The sequence below is a fragment of the Bombus affinis genome, chromosome 8 (genome assembly GCF_024516045.1).
Source record: "Bombus affinis isolate iyBomAffi1 chromosome 8, iyBomAffi1.2, whole genome shotgun sequence".
NCBI lineage: Eukaryota > Metazoa > Arthropoda > Insecta > Hymenoptera > Apidae > Bombus > Bombus affinis.
This window is the reverse complement of record NC_066351.1, coordinates 6,083,017-6,097,104: the sequence shown is the minus strand read 5'-3', so window position 1 is coordinate 6,097,104 and position 14,088 is coordinate 6,083,017. Positions and strand designations below refer to the sequence as shown.

General features: G+C 38.4%; 1 protein-coding gene across 5 annotated transcripts in view; it reads left to right on the top strand.

Annotated features, from left to right (window-relative positions):
* LOC126919631 (glutamate receptor ionotropic, kainate 2-like) overlaps positions 1–14,088 on the top strand; it is a 283,328-nt gene that overhangs the window by 86,926 nt on the left and 182,314 nt on the right. For all 5 annotated transcript variants that reach the window (XM_050729101.1, XM_050729102.1, XM_050729103.1 and 2 more), the window contains one exon: positions 1,060–1,215. In XM_050729101.1, coding sequence (XP_050585058.1) covers positions 1,060–1,215 — 156 coding nt within the window. The remainder of the gene's footprint in view (positions 1–1,059; positions 1,216–14,088) is intronic.

Genomic DNA, 14,088 nt, shown 5'->3' with positions numbered 1-14,088 from the left:
TTCGCCGAACGCTTAACGCCGCGTGAATTATTCATTGGCAATATTCTTTTCCTTTGTCGGACGCAAGTATCGTGCGTTATTAAATAACCGTCATCGAAAAGATCCTTCTTCCCATAGTTGGACTTTCTTGAACAAATCATAATTTCAAAGCGAGGTATCGAGGTATTCTTAAATTCCTAATTTTCATTGTGATCATATAGTACCAGCCGCTCTAACTTCGTTCTTCTTCTCTTTTCTTTATCCTTTATCCTTCTCATTTTATCTTCCCGTTCTTTCCTTTTTTGCCTCTTTTTTCTGGCCTACTTTCGTTTTATCTGCCCTCTTACGTTCATTGCATATTAACGTCGCGAGAACTGTGCGGCCGTTCTCTTGTTGGCAACTCGAATTCGCTGCATTTTCCCTGAAAGGTAGCTGCCTTCCCGGTCGAAATCGGGGATTGCGGTGTTCTGGAACGACTGAAGCGATCAGTCTGAAATTTCTAGAGAAAGTTTAACTTACCACGTGGGTAATTCATTATAATCTCTCAATCCTATCGACCCGTGTTCAACGAACTGAAGTAAGGATATTTCGCATGAAACTCTACTAGTTAAAAATGAACCACCAAAAAGATTAGTTAGAAAATGCAAAAAGACGAGTCCGATTAGACCGACGAACTAAAGCGACACCGGTATCGGTTAAAATTTGTATTTGGTTTAACTTTGCTCTAATATCAAGTTTTCGGTCGAAGTACACTATAGTATTCAGTTCTTTATGAATGGTAGTGTACGTGTAAAGCTACAAGATATTCGGTAGATTACAGAATAGAAACTGGAGAAAATCTGCTGTTCGCCGTGGGAAGGCAAAGAGGATAAATATTTAATATTTGAAAGGTGCGCGCACGCGGAAGATAAAGTTCTCAATTGCGTTATTTTCCCACAGGTGGGACAATCGACCGATGTTGCGGATAGATAAATAAAATGAAGAAGATACACGCGGTTGGTCGGAGGAGAATAAGAAATACCACTCTCACGCTTCGCTCCCGTCAAAGTAGCGCTTTAATATGGATGTGTGATTTCCCAGGTGGGCTGTTTCATCCGTCGGACGACAAGCAAGAAGTGGCCTTTCGTTATGCCGTGGAAAAGATCAACGCCAACCGAGATATCCTGCCCAAGTCCCGTCTCAGTGCCCAGATTGAGCAGATAAAACCGCAGGACAGTTTTCACGCTTCGAAGCGAGGTGAGTCTGTTGTTCCATCCCAAGCGTTTGTCCATTCTACGATTAAACGCGACCGTTTCCTCTGTAAATGTCGCGGTTTTCCCGTATACTCGACCGATCTTGTTCCTGTTTTCCCTGGTGACATCATTCCAGTATCAAAGCTCTTTCAATTTCGGCGCGGGTAAACAGGTCTGCGGAGATTATCTGATCATTGCAGTCACGTTCTACTTCCGACCCCATGCGCCCTGTTTTCACCATTGCACAGTTGCGTCGTTTAATTTCGGGGAATTACTGGTCGAAAATGAAACAGCGTTGCGGTTGCTTAGGGAAGTTAGTGTTGGTAATGTGGGGCAATGGGATTTCATTGAAGGGGTGAAGAATATGTAGGAATAGAAGTTGAGAAACAATATTAATCAATTACGTGAAGTGGAAAATAGAATAAAGCGACGATGTTACAAATATTTTTCTAAATTGAATTTGGGACTTACGTTTAGTTTTCTTCTTTTTTTTTTGTAATAATAAATGACAATAAATTTGTTCATAAAATATAATTCATGGATTTGTTCAATAAATTCGCAACGGTAAATTTGTTCGTAATAAATTCAATTTGCGGAAGTAAGTCGATTTTTTTCTATAAGTTGTATTAATAAAGTAATTAGGTAACATAGTCGATAAATTTGCAAAGTAATCAGGTAAGTAAGTAATATTATAGTTAAAGTAGAGCGAAAAATGAATGAATCGTCAAATAATCATTAGGTGGAATGAGGACTGGAGTTTTCGTTATCATCGTTAGTCGAATACCGCAAGGTAAACAGCAGAGTTCTTGAGCTTTGACTCTTCAATGCTAGTTAAAGTTTAATCAGGTAACGTGGTAATTACCTCCTTAATGGGTATCTTTTTGCTTGACATCTTATAACATTGTCAAACTGTAAACTAATCAAATTTTTGTACCTTTATCGGCGAATCAAAGATCGATGTTTCAGAAGAATTATGCTCCGTTGTACATATGCTGCAAATTACAAGGAAACTGGATTTTCTTCTTTGTTGGCTCGTACAGGCGCAGTTATGTAGATCAGTTGGAATTATCCATGATGTACTTTCGAAGACTTTCCCCAACAGGAAACACCATGAAGATAATCCAACTTCTATAGAATTTTCCTGTGGTCGCCGCTTCTTTCGTGAGCTACCTGGAATCTGCGCCAACTATTTTCCGAGTTCACGCCCCGCTCTGACATGGAAGATAGAGTTGCATTTCCGCGCTGCAGATCTTTCGTGCCAGTTTGCATCTGACTCTCGTCAATGTTGCGTGTCCCGCGCAAGGAAACTTTCTTAACAATGTTATCCTTCTGCATATTATTTTCCGTAGTTGATATGTTCCGTAACTCCTTTATTTTCCTCGTCTTTTGTCTGTTCTTTGTGTTCCGAAGATTACGAACTTCTGGCAGATTAAGAAATAAATTTTGGAGCTGAAGAATTTTAAACATTAAACATGAATTTCAGACCTGAAATTAAGCTGCTTTCTTTAGTTAAAATATTTTATCTAGTATTCTTTTACTTTTCGAGATACGTTGAAATATTTCAAGTTGCCAATGTTTTTTTCTTTTCAGTATGTAAAGTTCCATTAAGCTGTTACGAAATAATGATTAAACAAGTTAGAGTGTACGAAGAAAAACGAAGATGCAATAAATAAAATAAGTTCTATGCAGTTTCGAAACGAGAAAGGCGGTAAAGAGAGATCGAGACAAAAGGTTTCAGAACCACAATAGAATTATGCAATTCAACCAGCTTGATTGTTCAGCGAGAAAAAAGATTCTCTGTTCTATGTAAACGCTATACATCTGCCGATTTCCATCAATCGAATAACAGTGACTAATTGAAACCAAATATCGTTAATTTCCTTCGATGTTAATTATCCTAGCACGGATCGGCTCGAGGCAATCGCGAAACGAACGTAATTATACGATCGAATGGCTTAGGAATAATTGTTGCCGAAGTGACAAGTGAAAACTCGTCGGAACGCGAAACGTTGGCCGATTATTAATCGGTTACAGAAATGCCGCAAAACACGATAATTATTTTCGCACGCCGCAAACAGCCAAACTAATTATCAAATTAAGCCCTTCGATTTATTAAGCCGAATTATGTATTAGCTTTAAACGTACATAGATTACCGTGGTCGTTGGCAACGCGCAAACAGAGCAAGTCACGCGTACACGTTGTAACTCGATGGATAGAGATTTGGCGTCGTTTCACGGGTTCCAGTCGTAAAGGCAATCTCATTGACAAATATCCGTTTGTCGGTGACGCGACGAATTCGCGGTCTGGAAAAACAGGCCGTATACAAGCGATGCGAACCAGTAAACTGAGTTAATGTACGATGACATTCTCTTACAATAGGAAATGATATATGACACGCACTGTCATCGAGAAAGAAGATAAACAAGTTACTTTTCTAATAAATTTGTGCAATTCTAGTTGCATTATTATTTTCTAACTTTATGGTTAGAGAGGTAGATAATCTCTGATACCGAAATCTCGTTGAGAGAGGAAAAAGTAATGCACATCGTGTACTGTCTGCTTTCATATCAAATAACTTTTATTATAACGATGTTTCTAGTTAAAAAAAAAAAAAAAAAAAAAAAAACACCCTGTAGAGTGACTAAAAGATAAAAATTCTATGAATGGCAAATTTCCATTTACATTTATATAGTGAAAACTAACTTAACTTCTTCCAGCGAAGAATATCTATGTCCTATTAAATATACGCATATTATGTATTTACATACCTGTGATATATTTGACACAGAGCAAGATGAACATGAAAGAACCCTATCAAGATCTTATTAAATCCTGTCATGTAACCTAAGTAGATCCAATTTATTAGACTTAGTAGATTGGCGTTCGAACTGCCGCCGATACCTATCGTTCACTCTGTTCTTCGAACTTATTATTACCTTCCATCTTTTTCACTATGAGATACCGTAAACCAAGGAAAAATCAGATGTTTGTAATATTTTGTCGTGTAGGGAATATAGAAATTAAAGTATTTATTTTAAATATCTTATGGTTAGCATAAAATTACATTGTTTTTTGTTTTGCAAATATCGCAGTGTGTAAAATATTTGTCATTCTTTCTCTTTAATTTATATTATCCATCAATATTATCCCAATATATATACATATATATAGCATAAGAAGCATTAATAGTTAGGATTGTACTAGTTAAAACCGTAACACATACTTGTGGAAAACAGCGAAAATCTCGTTAAAAATGTACAACTCGTACTTCCTCTAATGTTTCTCTAATTCGCGATAACTTTTTAATGAAACTTGTTAATTATTCCTAGAGCAGATTCCATACAGATTCCTGTATTAACCCCATTTTCACGGAGGTTCGAGAGAAAAGTCAATGGTTAAACTTGACTATACTTAAGTACATATTCCCTATAGATCAACACGGAAAGGGATTTGCGAATTCGTTTGCTTCGGTTGTTCGAATTTGACACGGGTTGATCCGTCACCGGACAACGAATTTTCTTTCATTTCGATGAGCAGAAAACGCTGATGGTCGTTCATACGTTCTTCCCTTTACTGTGTTTTTACGATATGACGAAGAAACACGACCGAGTGTCGGCTCCTTTGTTCTGACTTTTACCCTTTTCGCGCGGTTCCACGTAATATAGTTTTATGGGCTGCGGTTCTCTCTATTCCGGAATTTCTTTGAGATGCTCGTTGCTTTTTCTATCGGAAAACAGCGGCGAGCAGAGAAGGGGCCGATGACGGAGACACATGATCCGATTATTCGTGATCAGACTTAAGTGATTGTGATACATAATGCAATAAAGTGCGAATGCCAGCGAAACATTGAAAAAGAAGTTGTCATGATTGAATAACGAGAACGCGGTATTTAATTTCAGCGACTTTTTGATGAGATTCACAGTTTTACAATTAATTCCATCAGGCCAATGTACATGAAATTTCCTAATTTAAAAAATTAAAAATCCTAAAATACAACTGTAAGTTCATACGATTCAATGCATTATTCCGACGAATAAACTAGTTTCTTTTTTCTAGATTTATACGAATTGCTAGTTCTACAATTGAGAAATTCTTGAAACGAAGTCAGTACAGTTCTTTCATTCATAATTTCTTCAAAATATTAAAATTGTCTATCAGGAATAGAAGACGTCTGTAACTTCCTCCAAATGCTTTTCTGTGCATTCACTATATACAAATCAAACAAAATAATAGTCATTAAAAGGGAAAGTATCGTTTTACTTTAAAAATTTCAAACTCACCACGTCGTAGCTACCGGCAAAGTAGATAGACTCATCGAAAGTAGATTTATGTAACTCAACAAAATGGAATGGTTCCCTTGTTGACGCAATTCATTCCGTTCTCGTTCAGCCAATTTTCCAAAACCTTGCACGGAGACGAAAAGTTGGTAACAGGGGATCGTGGGAACAACGAGCTGCTAGCGGGTCGTGTCATGGCTAGAAGCCGCTCTTCTAATTTCACCGTAACTTTTAAGGTTTCTTTCCCTTGCCGGCGCATAGTTGCCAAAGTTCGGCCAACATATTGGACCGCTGAGAAGTTCCCAACGCTCACGGCGATTTCGGTTAGCATGCTCTTTTCCCGTCTGGAATTGTACACTGTCCAATTAAGCATAATGGAAGGAAAACATTGTTCTCAGACGCGGTTTCACCGTTACACAAAAACCCGCGAGGACGATAACGCGAGTCTTCCAACTTTACGATAGCGTCCCCAAGAATGGCATTTCCACGACAGAATTGCTTCTCTTCGTTAACTTTCCACAACATATTACTAGTTTTTCCTTTTTTCTTCACTAACCGAGTTTAATTAAATTGAATCCCGCCACTAATGTTTATATTGAACGCGATGTTTCATTAAACGATTGAAAATCAGCGATTGAAATCAATCAACGTGTATACAGGATGTCTCATTAGACGATTTACATACAATTAACTTTCGACTTATTCCAAAAGATATTTCAAGTAACACTTACTTTCATGCAGCTATTATGATAAATAGAGACATTCAACACAGATAAGATTCAAACAACAATGAATAAAAATTCTTGAATACTGTAGTGAGACACGATTATTGTAATTCAAAAACATTATCTTCAAAATCTCAGAGGCGCGTCCATCTTGGTAAGATTTGTGAGCGTCATAGGATGTTTTTCGTGGAACAAAATAATACACGAAACATTTCTTGAAATGACGAATATTTTAGTAATATTTTAGACACTCTGTATAGAGTGGTCGAGTTAGTAGATTAAAAAATAAAGAAACACGGGCGACGAAAATTGTCGTACCACTGATCAATTTTTAGAGGTCAGCTCGATAAAATTAGCGATGGCGTATAACGCGATCGCGTAAACGCAATTTCGCTGATCAGCTTTATCGGGACGATCGCGGAATTAGCCGAGTTTTCGGCGTAGTTTAATTAAAACATAACAGCTCTCAAACAATTTCCTCTCCGCAAATCAAAGTTTACAGCGTTTACGAGCTCACTCAAGGTACGTCATTAAATTACCATCACCGTGTATGCTTGTTTATATCGTCAAAAAGAGGAAATTAATCCCGATAACGCGCATGTAGATACAAATATAAACGCGTAACAGTAATAATCAGAGGAAGAACAGAAAGGAAACGTGAGCGTAATCAAAAATACGATACGAATAACGACGCGGGATCGAAATAATCAAACGATAAATCCTACTGGGTGAAATCAGTCAGCAGGAAAGAATTATCGTTCGCCGACTGACGATAATCCCGATGTTTCGAGCTTGTACGATGGTTCGTGCGTGTAATTCCATCCCGTACGAAACACCGTTTCGAACATTTACTCTGTCGTTTATATTATTCTCCATTAACAGCTCGTCGATTTGTGGGCGACGATTAAACGCGGCCACGACCAATCCCGTGAGTAATTACATGCTAGCCAGGTGGCATACGTCGTACTCATTAGTAGCAATGCAAACAGCACGACCACACCAACGTGGTGCGGCTGCGCAGCAAAGAATGTGGTTTCGATTTGTTCATCTCACGGTCTTTTTAATTTGATCGTAGATGATGGGTGAACGTAAGATATGGAGGAAGGTTTGCGAGCTATAGAGATTTTGTTTTATTAAAAGGTATTTCTAATATAGAATTTACTGACGGTTAAACACTTCAGGAGTCCACTTAACAGGAATCCAATAATTCTCTCCACTATCTACAGTTATTCGATCACATAACAGTTTCACATCCAAATAATAGGTTGAACAGTTTATATAACAGATGTGTCTATAATATATCGTTATCGTAATCGATAGTAGTTTATTTAATCGAACACCAAAAGAAATTCGGGACAGAGGAAACTCGCGTAACTAGGATAAGGTTCAAACTGTCGAAGCTCTCATCGCCGTGAACAGGGATAACAGGAGATAAGAAACGGGGGAGGGGGAGTAGAAAAGTAGCGAGGTAACAGCTAACATGAATAATGTAAACGCTTTTCACGATAGCGAAATGCTTTTTATTCCCTTGGACATAAGGCGGGTATCTCGGTGCGCTTGACACGGTGGGTGGACAAAAATGAGAAGGAAAGAAGAAAGAAACTAAGGTTGAAAGTGAAGATAAAAATAGAGAGAGCAACCTTTAAGAGGCGCGAGTTGCGTGTAGCAGGAAGTCTGCTGTTGCCGGAAATTGTCAGAGACGCTTTCAGTCCCGACCACAAGGGATAACTGAGCTTCTAACGGAGATTCGATTTTCTCGTGGAACAACGGCAGCCCTAGTTGCTTCTGAATATGCCACTATCGTGTCAGATGATTGTGAGTACGGCTAATAAGCAAAGTTTGAACAGAGTGCTTAGCCTGACCTCAACCAACAACTCCACGAACATTGTTCTGCGAAGTTGCGTTGGCCAAAATAAAAATACCCGTAAAGATGTTACAGCAAAAACAATCGGAAATTGTTTAAAAGTTGAGATTCGGTAAAAGCAACAAGATTTAGGCAGAACATCTGTTAATTTTTAGCTTATTACGGTCAAGTCACTTAATAAATACAGTTTCTCACAAAAGTATTCATACAATTCATATATGGGGCTATTTTTATTAAAGTAAAATGTTGACAAATTTCACCGTACAATTAGTGTGTTTTATTCCAAGGCGACTAAGAATTAATTTATTATTGCTTTGTATGTTAAGAAATAGGGAATACATATGTTGTACGTTCACGCTTTATTTAAACAGGAAGTCTTTTGCTCTTTGCAACATAACCGAATTATATGTTTATGGAGTACATTTCAGAAGAAACACTGAAAGTATGATTATGCATAATATAAATTGTCATAAATATTTCTGTCGTAATTCATCTACGCAATAGAAGAAGAAACCATGCTCGCATGTAAATATTGTAACGAATTAAGGGAACACGAGGAACCTTGGAAAGTGTGTGCTATTCGATTAAATCATGACGTACGTAAGTTCTTATTAAAATGTTGCTACAGTCACGGAGTAGCGACTTTTAGTTCAGATGCACCACAGAAGTGAGGCCCTTAACCGCCATAATTCGCTTTTCATGCGATTACGTGACGTGTGAACGCGAATTAGAGTTACGCGCAGCAGTAATTACGGCTTTGAGCTTTTCAATTACATCGCCGACACAACTCCACCTGAAAACGCTGTGTGATTCAAGAAATAATTAAACGGCTTCTTTTCTTGTAATCCTCGAAATCGTTCTTATGCTCACTTTTCCAGTTATTTCAAATCGTCTGCTGTCTAATCTCTTGCTTTTACATTCGCTAGACTTTCGTTCGTATCGTTTCATTTCTCATTCGTTATTTCTTCATAAATGTTTTGTAACTTGTATTGTAATCGAGGAATTTATTATCCCCCTACAACTTTCGAATTGAATTATAATTTCCGAATATTTGGCAGAGAAAGTACCTATGAAAAATATTCAGACTTGATTAATCTCAACTCTACATGAAATTTGTATTTCTTCAGAAGGAATTTTCTAATTTAATTAGTTGTCGTTAGAGTGTGGTCATCTGTGCATTTATGATAAAGATCATAATCAAATTTAATGAAAAGGCGGTTTTGAATTTTGATAATAAATGTGTTTGACAAGGTAATTTCTCATATACGAAAAATAGAAAATGTAACATGTCTTTCCACTCTGACCATCACATTTAAAAGGTGAAACAAATCTATACGAAGACTGTATTATTAATGAAATGCATGTACAGTATAGACACCCAAATTAGATTTAATTAATAGATTATTACTAATCCATAAAATAAATGTATACAAATTCTTACCAATGTATATACATCAATATTAATCATTTCATAATTCCGTAAATTCTGCAGAAAATAATCCACGGATCTCAACCTGAAATTTCGTAAAATCGTGCTTCAGCTCTGTTAAGGTATCACGTTTATCTGACGAACGATAATGCGGCAGAGATATGACAATGTCGTGTAGAATTAAACATTCAACGTTTAAATATTTGTACAATCTCCATAACCCTGATTCGGGCAGAGATTTGCGCTTTTCGTTGTTGCGTGTGATTTACAAAACGTGTTGCGACTCGATGACCCGTGAGTGTTTAGCGTATAGCCAGAAGCTGTTTGCAACCAAACACACGGGACTGATCCATAGCTGCCGCGATTTCGCACCGGAATAAATTGGGATCGAGTTTCCCCGAGACTCGTGTATACGCGGAATACAATGAACTAGATAAACGGAGTGGAACATGAAAAAAGAAGGGTTGTTGCTTGAAATTTGAGCGGAAAAGAAACAATTACCCACGAGCATGGCTACCAAAGCGAATAGAGTATAGTCAGATTCCGTCGTATCGTATTCTAGGGAATTTTCCTCCGCTAAGCCGATGCAACAATCTCGACTCGTATTCGGATAAAGTTGACAGACACAGAAACATTTTTATTCTTGTAATTGACAAGAAGATCTCATGCTTGATGCTGCTTAATCGCCGAATTTATTCGTTATTGCTATGCACAAAGTTACGAAAGTATCTGTGGACAGCTTTTATGAACGAAGAAGAAATGAGGGAACGAAAAGGATAGAACGGATGGAAAAGGAAGGAAAATAAAGTCTTGAAATGTAATATTTATCTTTGCTTCTCCCGATGCTGGTTTAAACAGTAATGACCTAATACCTATAAACGTAGCACTTTTATAGCCTACCTGCCAACTGTCCGACTGTAAATCTGCTGTGTTACATTTCATTTAAGACCTTTAACCATAAACAGCCAGTATCTCATTTGAGCTCTGTGTAAATGTCTAACTGTTAAAACTCTGTGAATTTGAACTAATTATATCAACTATATCCAGTGACTGCTGCTTTATTAATGATATTACTGTTATTGAGTTATTCGTTAACTGTGTATGTTCAGTGGAAAACTTAGTTCATCTCAAATTTAACTAAACTGGCGGATGTTAAAATATCTCTCGTGAATTTTCAGTTTCACAGTATCACAAATAGCGATTAAGAGAAAAGAGAAGTCGATATTTTAATAACAGTTTAATTTGTTTCTAACACTCGGTGGTTCGTTAGCTTCTATATTTCGAGTCGTTCGCCTGTACCATTTGTACTTTTTTCTTGGTCGCAATCTGACGTTGGCTACCACGCCACCGGATCTTGTTCTCTTCCATTTTCGTTCCGGTACGAACTGCACGGTCCTCGCGCTTCCCTAAGAAATTAAAACAAATTTACGACGCTGGAAAGTTTGCTCGGGCAACCGGCTTCCTCGTTATTTAGTAAACCTACTTGGAATTCTTGGACGTGGCTCCGGGGCTGGCAAACCGTAGACCAAACTGGCATGACGGAGGTCGAGCCATTTGCGAGATAATATGACCCCGGCTGATCCTGCATTATGAAGTCGTATCGCTTTAAAATGGAAATAACGGTGTAAACATAGTTGTAGTTTGGTAATTAACAACCTTAACGGATCTCGCGTAAAATGGCGTGACTCGACCTGCGCGAAATTCGTCGCTTATGCGGTCGTGGAGGAATATGCGTACCTATGCGGATGTTGTTCATTAGATCGGCGAGAAAAGCGAGGCGTAAGCGGTCCATTTGCATTTTTTCCGTGTATGACCGCGTAACTCGCACAGCTTTCTTGATTAATATCCCTTTGGGAGCGGTTTCTGCAACAATTCTTAAACGAAGTCGACTGTACCCATACATTATTCCACTTTCCACGAACGTGCCACGTTAAATGTAACGTTAGTCAAATTTTAGAATTTAAAAACCTGTGTATTCTCGTTTCGCGAGAAAAAGTAAGATAAACTCGCTAGGAATTATCAAGTGACAAATTCTTCGAATACGAGAAACACTGTAACACCCTTTTATCCGGGAAAATTATCCTTCCAACTTGTCACGCTCTCCAAAGTCAGAGAGTGTAAAAGTAGTATAGCGAAAAATTGATCGCACCGCGGGAGGACGAGAAGTTCTTGCCAAAGTTTCGAGAGAGTCGTTACAAAGCCGCTTACGGGAATCCTGCTAAGACGGAGCACACCTTCCTATGATCTAAGGGTTGTCGCGTTACACGAACCTCCACTCTAGTCTGTACGCGATCGTATCGCGTTGTATCGCGTTCTGGCAACCGTTTAACGCCTTTCGTCGTAGTGTTCGTTCTCGTTATCGTCTCGTTGTCGTCTCTTTCAACACCCGTGACGGTTCATTCGTCGACATGTCACACGCGATCATTTTCGCCGCTTCGTAATAAAGCGACAGGTAAAGTTTAACAAGATAAACCAATCCAGCGGATTACAGATTTAGATGCACAAGCAAGCGCTTCTGGCGTCGCAAGCGTACCGGAAAATTTCCAGTGAATAAGGGATTTCATAATGTTCCGCTTAAGTGCAGTCTAGGGGAATTCTCGTTGTAAATTCTGTGTCCTAGAAAGCTGTCTGTTAATTAACAGACCGGTGAAATATGCAGGGATGCTTTACGGCTTTTCGGCGAGTTTCAAGACTTTTCCGCGGACCTACTTTCTCGCACTCTTTTGTATTAATTTAACCGGATGGCGAAGTTCCACGCTCACGGCACGTGATTCTTTCTTCTTCCCCTCTTTCTTGTCCTTCCTCTTCCATCTTTCCTCTTTATCCCGAATTTCTATCGTCGTTGCGAAACAAGACGACACAGAACGACGCGGATGACTTACGTAATCCTCGGAACACGAACGCTTTATCGAGGAAGTTGGCTGGTTGGTTCGAAGCCCCTACCGATAGAGAAGTTTTGGAATTACAGTCGCGATTATAGCCGGAACGAGCGATCTTTGGCGGTCGAAGTTCGAGATTAGAAACTCGCTAAGCAGCCTGCAAACATTTCACGCGTTCGCCGTTTCACGGTTTCACCGCGTCGCGGCGAGGTGGTGGCCTCGTTCTCTCGTTTGAAATGGTTAGAATGAGATAAGGATATATAGAGAATTCATTTCTCTGAGAGTTTCATCGAAGAATTTCCACGATTTCCGGCACGTCCGCGCCATTTGTGTCCCCATTGCGTAGCGTAATCGATGAATCGAAGCGGTCGAGAGTCCGCGTGACTCGGCCGGTCATGTGCAAATCAGAACTCTCGCCGCAATTAACTAACGGGCAATATCGCAATTCGTTGTTCCGATGGCATTGTCGCGTGTCCTGACCCGTGACTATTTATTCGCGGTCCACGAACAGAATTATGTCAGTTGTATGGTCATGCATGATTTTATTGATTTGTTTATCTAAACATGCAAATGAGATCGACATGTTGAATCATGACGGTTTTGCATAAACCACGTTACAACGGAATTGTATCAATTTCTTTCAAACCGATCGTTGATTTCGATAAGATGCAATCTGATGAATACTAGCGTAGTATCACGTAGAATGTAATGAAAAATATCAGATTGATATATATGAAACATTCCTTCAAACAAATCTTTAAACAGCAAATAGTAACTTCAAAACATCACATATATTTCGTAAAAGTAATTTTCACATGATTCAGTACATTTTCCCAATGGTTCGTTTATTTCATCATTTTAGATTTATGAGAGTTATCAGTTTTAGAATCCAGAGTCATATAAAAGCCGATTATCAAAAATTGTACAAAAATTTAAAAATCAATAAAAGAGTAATAATGGATATCAAAATACACGCCAGACACACGCAGTAAAATTTTAATTATAAAAATGGAGGATATACATCAACTAGTGAACACTCAAAGGGTTAAAATAGTTTGAATCTTTCTCGCAATATGTTTTTGATTTATATAAAAAAAACAGAATGTAATCTGACGGATTTTCGAACCATGCTATAAATAAATATAACTATTCCGATGATTTATTCCTCTGCACGAACTCTGCTAGATAAAGAAGATACGAGCACTCGTTCGAGCAGATAGAAATAACGATTCGGAATATCTAAACGGTGCGGCGTCTTAATAGGGCGTGACTGGCCATTTAATGAACCCAATCAATTCATCCTATCGACGAGAAAGTTCAGGGAAAATTCGCGTCGCTTGCATTCTGATCGCCGCCATCGTAATACCGACTGATTTCCAAGTTGAATTTCAATCGACCAAGCTCCATTTATTTCATTCTATATCATTGATATAAAAAAAGAAAGCGAAGATATACTACGAATATTTGTTCCCATTCTGAAGCAACAAATTAAAATGTGAAAACGAGTTGTAATGAATCGTAAAAACACGCGTGTATGGTACAGACTGTATCCTTGTCAAGATGTTTGAGCACGTATGTGTTCGTTGTTTCGATATGTGTGCTCGTTAAATCATTTTCCTTTTTTCTTCTCGATCGTGCATCCAACCGAATATTCTACAAAATATTCGTTCAGATCGCACACGTTCAATTACACAGTTATTCA